We start from the raw sequence: 7,500 nt of genomic DNA, 5'->3' as shown, positions 1-7,500 counted from the left end.
CATATGCAGATGTGTGTGTGTATGTGTGATTGGTGCACATGCAGGCGTGTGTGTGTGTGTGTGTGTGTGTGTGTGTGTGTGTGTGTGTGTGTGTACAGCCATATATGTGTGTGCATGGGCAACGGGTTGGTGTAGTAGTGTGACTTCAAGACGAGGTCTGCTTGTGAAACTAAATGATTGTCAGTAAAAGACAGAGAAGCGCTGCCAGAGCGACAGCGACTAGGAGAGTGACAGATTGACGCCGCGCGGATCCGACAGGGGAGACGGCGGCGTTTGAAAGCTCTCCTCTTCCTCATCCGCTCACTGGTGGAGCGACTGTGCTCCGTTCGAGGAACATCTTGCTCTCACACACATTGACGCTCTCTGCCTCACCGAGGGACTGTGGCGTCTGCCCTCTGTAACACAAGAATAGCCAAGCATGTCACACCACCTGCAACTCTGCCTATCCTCTCCTCATTGGCACAGGTGTAATAGCTCGCCTACACCATTGAACACTTTCTTCATTAAAGGTGATATGTTAAGTTTAAAAATGTTACATCTGTTTTGATGTAAATAATAGCAAAATGCTCCGTGTTGTCCAGATATCCACTGAAGTTTAGCCTGCAAACCAGCTTAGCTAGCGCCGGGCCAGCTCTCTTGTAATGCCGTGTCACACCACATGTGGCGCTGTTTTAAATGCAATGCAAGTCAATGGAAGAGTGCCACATAGTTGTGTTCAAGACAACTCGAGGCCTGTGTAATTCCACATAGCTGTGTTCAAGACAACTCGAGACCTGTGTAATTCCACATAGCTGTGTTCAAGACAACTCGAGGCCTGTGTAATTCCACGTAGCTGTGTTCAAGACAACTCGAGGCCTGTGTAATTCCACATAGCTGTGTTCAAGACAACTCGAGGCCTGTGTAATTCCACGACGTAGCTGTGTTCAAGACAACTCGAGGCCTGTGTAATTCCACGACGTAGCTGTGTTCAAGACAACTCGAGGCCTGTGTAATTCCACGTAGCTGTGTTCAAGACAACTTGAGGCCTGTGTAATTCCACATAGCTGCTTCCTTCTGTGTTCCTGAAGCAGCATGCTGATTGGCTGCAATTGTGTATGGCTTGGTCCAGCCACCATGTTTGTTTCTGATTTCCAGAGGCAGGGTAAACTCTGGAGTGTTTTTGGGCACATGCATAGTACATGGACCAGCTAGAGGACATTGTGGAGCAATTCACTGATTTGACAAAAGTAAATTCGGTAACACTTTACTTGACATTATCGACATAAGAGTGACATGACACTGTCATGAACATATGACACTGCCATGACACATGAACTCTAACCCTAACCCTAATCCTTTCTTGAATTTCCCTTTGGGGATCAATAAAGTATCTATCTATCTGGCCCCGGCCGTGGCGCGACTGGCTGGGGCACCTGCACCATACGCCGGCGACCCGGGTTCGATTCCCGCCCCGTGGTCCTTTCCGGATCCCACCCCCACTCTCTCTCCCACTCACTTCCTGTCATTCTCCACTGTCCTGTCTGATTAAAGGCATAAAAAGCCCCCAAAAAAAAAAAGAAAAAAAAAAAGTATCTATCTATCTATCTATCAATCCTAACCTCTAACCCTAATCTTAAACCTAAGCCTAATCCTAACCCTAATAAAACCCTATGACAAAAACGGAAGGTCACTTAATAACAGAAACCGTAAATTGAATTGGAATTGTGGAGAGTGCACCTTTACACAAATAGATAAATGAATAAATAAATACGGAACAGCCCTGATGCATTAGCAGAAATGTTAACATGCATCTGTGTTTGTGCAATCATTAACATATAACCATATAGCACATTAGAATGACCGAATTAGCTACATAGTGACATCATAGGACAATAGCATGTCTCCAGCCGGGAGAGTATTATATTAGTGTGTTATTTTTACATGCTAATGCCTCCTGGGAAATTTAGTAATTAGCACTAAGTAAATAGTAAATAATAATTATTATGTCCATTTACTCCTAATTTCCCCATTACTCCCTAACAGCGAGGTTTGGTACACAAACTTACTCATCATCAAGTCCGAATTTAACTGAAATTTAAAACTAATTTAATCCTCCACGGATGGAGAAATCCCTTTAAGTGTATTTTCCTCATGAGTTGCCGTAATAAACCAAATGATCAACAACATGACAACAAATAAAATAGTCGTTATAGGCAACAGTGGTAGCAACATGAAATATTAAATGTGTGCTTTTCAATGTGAGTGTTTTTCCCCCTCTGCTCAAATGTTGCACATTGATCTCTCTCTATCCCTCTCTCTCTTTTCTCTCTCTCTCTCTCTATCCCTCTCATACACACACACACACACACACACACACACTCACTCTCTTGTCAAAACAGGAAAAATGGTTGTATTTTTAGAAGCTGTACTCTTTGGTGGGGGGGAAAAGGTCTTTAAAGGCGATTCACTTTGCTGTGGAATAAAAGGTCATCCATCTTCACCGGACCGTAACTCCTCTCCTCCACCCTGCCACCAAGTACATTTATTGTCATTTCAGGAGTTACATGGAAACACTCCCAGTATATGAACAAGGATCAATAGCACAGACAAGCCCGTGTTGGGAACAGATAATTGCTTTTGCAAACATATTTTGCAATCGCTCCAACTGCACATTAATTTATCTCGCGGATGAATGCAATATGTGATCATTTTGTCAGTGAGGGAGATAACAAACAGTGCCAGTACGCTGGTTCTACCCAGTGCTAATGATGCTAATAGGTGTCTTTGGCCGGTATTATTCTCGAGTTAAACCAGATTCTCTTTTCCTCAGCTTCAGTTAGCCATCCTGAGCATCACTGGCAATTGAATTCCACCCAATGACTGCATATATGGATAACACAACTGAATGGAGCCATGCTGTCCATCTATATATACAGTCATTTGTTCCACCACAAAGGCTGCTCTTTCAGATGTGTGCTACATCAGTAAAAAGCAATCACATGGTGTATGTATTTGTGTTAGTATCACATCTGTGTATGTTCATGTCATGTGTGTATGTTCCTTCCTTTCTCTCCCTCTCTACTGTATCTCTCTCTCTGTCTATGTGTGTGTGCTTCCTTGTGTCTGGAGTATGCCACCATGTGTTTTTGTGAGTATTCCCCCCATACATTCTTTAGTGTGTGTGCAGGGTCTGAAACAAAGACTACTACACATAGAAGTATTGACATGAGGTCTGCATTATGCAGATGAGTAATACACTCCCTGGTGCGTGTGTGTATGTGGGCAGTGTGTGAGAGTGCGTGAGCATGCGTGTGTGCATGCGTGTGTGTGCGTGTGAGTGTGTATGTGAGTGTGCGTGCATGTGTGTGTATGTCTGAGAGAGAGAAAGAGAATGTGTGTGTGTGTGTGTGTGTGTGTGTGTGTATGTCTGATTGAATATGTGTCATCATGTATTTGGGTGAGTATTTTTCTCAGTGTGTGTGCACTTTGGTCCCCCTCTCACCACTCAGCCTCTGCCGTTTGTGGGCTTAGCACTCCCTTATAAATAATGCACTGCCCGCATCAAATTTCCTCCAACATACACACACACACACACACGTCACACACACACACACACACACACCAGTAAGCAGCCAGTGGACGGGGAACACTGTCTGTTCACTCTCACGCATGCTCACACACACACACACACACACACACACACACACACACATGCGCGCACACACACACACACACACACACACACACACACACACACACACACACACACACACATACAAACGCACAAACACACAAACAAGTAATCATGGCTGAACCTATAAACACACACACTCCCACAAACACGCTCACACCCGCCTGCCTCTACTCTTGTTTCCAGCTCCACAGGGCGGCATCTTCCCTCTTAATTGCAGGACCTTTCAGTCCCTCCCTGCCCAGTTTTATAGGCGCCATCAAACCGACGCCATCAAAAGTGCATCGGCTCATTTATCGTTATTTATCTTTCGCCTTTCCCCAGAAAGGCTGCAAGTTATGATTGGATTAAATATCGCCCGTGTCACTTTAATGTGTGTTTCCCATTCCGCCAGCGACAGATTGCTGTCTCATGCTGTCCCTTCTCTGCCGCTTTCTGTCTCTTTCACCCTCCATTTCTCTCTTACATTGTCTGGCTTGTCTCTCTATATCTCTCCAACTCCACCCCCCCCCCCTTCTCCTTTCTCTTTGTGTGCCTCCCGTTGGCTCTTGCATCTTGTTTTGTGTCTGTGTGTGCGATTGTGAGCAATGTGTGTGTGTGTGTGTGTGTGTGTGTGTGTGTAGATGTGTGTGTAGTTGTGTGTGTGTGTGTGTGTGTGCGTGCGTGTGTTTGCTCTGATGCACTGCAGTGCTGTGTACATTCCTCTTAACTTGGTTCCTCGGGCCTTCTCCTGCTGTGTGTGTCCTGGGGTGACCAAGCCCCCGGCTACCTGCTGTTCTCACTGTTGTGTGTGATGATCTGTTCTCTCTCTCTGTCTCTCTCTCAAACACACACACACAAACAGAAATATACACACACACACACACACACACACACACACACACACACACACACACACACACACACACAAGACTTGGAAGCTCTGTACACCACTCTGCTAGAGTTGTATAGGTTGGTTGTCGGGAGCCACTTTGTAACCTATAACAATGTCACTTGTCAATCAAATCTACCTCTCCTCTCCTCAAGAACTCCTTTAACTGCTGGGTGGCATTCTTTATGGTCATCCTCACTTGACTTGTGCGTGTGTGCCTGTGTGTGTGTGTGTGTGTGTGTTTGTGTGAGTGTGGGTGTATGGTTTCTATTTTGTTGTTGTTTAGGTGTAATCAGGTTTTGGTGCTGCCTCCCATATGTTTTGGGTGGGTGCTGTTCTCTCACACTGCACTGATTTGTTTGTTTGTCTGCCTCCCCCGTCCATGAAATAGGGCTGCGTCACCCAGAGGAGATGTGGCACTTTGCTTTTTTCACTCCCTGACAGGGTTTTGATGGTGCACTCACCCAGCTACTCAGCCAGCAAGTGTGTGTGTGTGTGTGTGTGTGTGTGTGTGTGTGTGTGTGTGTGTGTGTGTGTGTGTGTGAGCCAGTGTGTTTGTACATCTGTCTGCTTTTGTGCATTTGCCTTTGTGTCAGTGTATATGTGTGTCTGTCTGTTTGTGTGTGTGTGTGTGTGTGTGTGTGTGTGTGTGTGTCTGTGCATGAAATAGAGAAAAGCAGACTCACACACTTTCCAAATCAGAGGGTACAGCCGTGGCTCCTACCCAGTCAGCTAAAACACTGGAGCAGATGGGTTGTGTGTGTGTGTGTGTGTGTGTGCTCTCTGGGCTGGCTCAGCGTTGACGGGCAAAAACTAAATGAGGTACATATGGTCAGATGAGAGGGAGAGAGCAAGATAAATGCTCAATTAAAGAAGGTTTTGTCTGTGATAGTTTTTGTATGAGGATGCCTGTTTGTTTGTCTGTGTGTGTGGGGGGGGGGGGGGTGGATGAGCTTGTGTTTGCTTTAATGTCTGGAATACTGTGTGTATGCATGTCTCAATAGAATGTATGTATATATGAGATTGTGTGTGTGAGTTTTTCAGGATCTTGAATATTAAGGACTACTTCATGTAGAATTCAGCGATAAGCCCCGAGAGGCCGTAGGTTCTAGTGATTTCAGAGTAGCTAAGGGGCGTTGTTAGGGACCATGTGCAGCGGAGTGGAATCATAATCAAGCACCGGAACTATCTATTTTAGAAGTACTGTATTTGCATCTGTGTCATATAGTTATTCACTCCCTGGTGTGTGTGTGTGTCTGTCTGTCTCTCTGTCTGTGTGTGTGTGTGTGTGTGTGTGTGTGTGTGTCAGACGAGAAGCCCGATGAGAAGTGGATTGTGTTTGACGGGCCAGTCGACACGTTGTGGATCGAGAGCATGAACTCCGTGATGGATGACAATAAGGTGCTGACGCTCATCAATGGAGAGAGGATCTCCATGCCGGAGCAGGTAGCTTACTACACACAAACACAAACCCACAAACACATACCCTATTTAGTATACTTTCAAACGCACAGCCAAAGTACAGAAACTGTGATACATGTCCTGCATACATGCAGTATACTTTATATCCTGTTTAGTATTATACTTTCACAACAGGTACTACACACAGCCAAATGCACACACACAGTACAGACTTGTGCTTGTCCTGTTGATGTGTCCTCCTGAGTATACTTTTAAACCCACAGACAGTATACTTAATATCCTGTTTAGTATGCTTTTACACCAGGTATCATGTGCAACCAATCCCACAGCCACATCACAGAGAATATGATACTTGTCCTGTTAAATATACTTTGAAACCTACAAACAGGCAGTATACTTCATATGAGGTGACTACATGCAACCAAACCCACAGACACAGTACATGAAGTATGATACTTTACTGCTTAATATATTTTCACAGCAGGTACTACATGCAACCAAGGCCTTTAGCTACTTTTCCTGTTCAGCATACTTTCACATCAGGCTGAGCCAAGCACTCTCATCCACCTTAGTGCTCAGGACCGGGGCCCCCCAGGGCTGCTGTCTCAGTCCTTTACTTTACAGCCTGTTTACACAAGACTGTGTAGCTATCCACAACTCAAATTCCATCACAAAGTTTGCAGATGACACTACTCTGGTTGGCCTCATAAGCAACAATGACGAGACGGCCTACAGAAAGGAAGTAGCGAACCTTACCCTGTGGTGCCATGATAACAACCTCTTCCTTAATGTCAATAAGACTAAGGAAATCATTGTTGACTTTAGGAAGGCCAGAGTAAATCACACTCCTATTACCATCAACGGATCATCTGTAGAGATTGTTGATAGCTTCAGATTTCTAGGCGTTAACATCTCAGACACTTTAACATGGTCACTAAACACCAAGTGCACCCTCAAGAAGGCACAACAACGCCTTTATTTTCTGAGACGTCTTAAAAAGTTTGGCCTAAGTACCAGAGCACTTGAGAATTTCTACCGATGAACCATTGCGAGCGTTTTTTTTTTTTGCATCGGAGCATTAAATCCAGCACCACCCGTAGTTTTTTTCCACAGGCGGTCAGATTGTTGAATAACTGATGCACTTTCTGTCTTGCACTATGCACTTTATGTCTGTTTTTTTTTGTCTGTTGTATGTCTCCTTGTCTGTTATACTGCATGTGAGTGATGGAGCAAAATGCATTTGCATTGTATTGTAGGCTTACTATACATATGACAATAAAACCGAACTTGAACTTGAACTTGAACCAAAATGGGTACTACACTCACACACAGCCAGCCAGCATGCTCCCTGTCCAGTTCAGTATACTTTAAGAGTTACACTGTACCTTTTCCCCTGTCACCTTAGTGCTTGCTCGAGGGGGTTCAAGTTCAAGTTCAAGCTGCGCTCCATAAAGCGCCTTGAGAAATACCCATTCATTATGGGGCTATACTAATTCAATCAAATTGAATTAAACTGAATTGAAGTCTGGCCGAGAGC

At 44.7% G+C, this 7,500-nt stretch overlaps 1 protein-coding gene across 1 annotated transcript in view; it reads left to right on the top strand.

Moving 5' to 3' along the window:
• The window catches only part of dnah2 (dynein, axonemal, heavy chain 2), a 252,822-nt gene that overhangs the window by 148,787 nt on the left and 96,535 nt on the right, over positions 1 to 7,500 (top strand). The window contains exon 42 of the mRNA XM_076289590.1: positions 5,851 to 5,987. Within this exon, the coding sequence (XP_076145705.1) occupies positions 5,851 to 5,987 (137 nt within the window). The remainder of the gene's footprint in view (positions 1 to 5,850; positions 5,988 to 7,500) is intronic.

This window comes from Alosa pseudoharengus, unplaced genomic scaffold, assembly GCF_046254945.1.
Source record: "Alosa pseudoharengus isolate Yale_2024_CS ecotype anadromous, Long Island Sound unplaced genomic scaffold, YU_APseudo_1.1 YU_APseudo_1.1_scf_17, whole genome shotgun sequence".
NCBI lineage: Eukaryota > Metazoa > Chordata > Actinopteri > Clupeiformes > Clupeidae > Alosa > Alosa pseudoharengus.
This window is presented reverse-complemented; position numbering and strand designations above follow the sequence as displayed.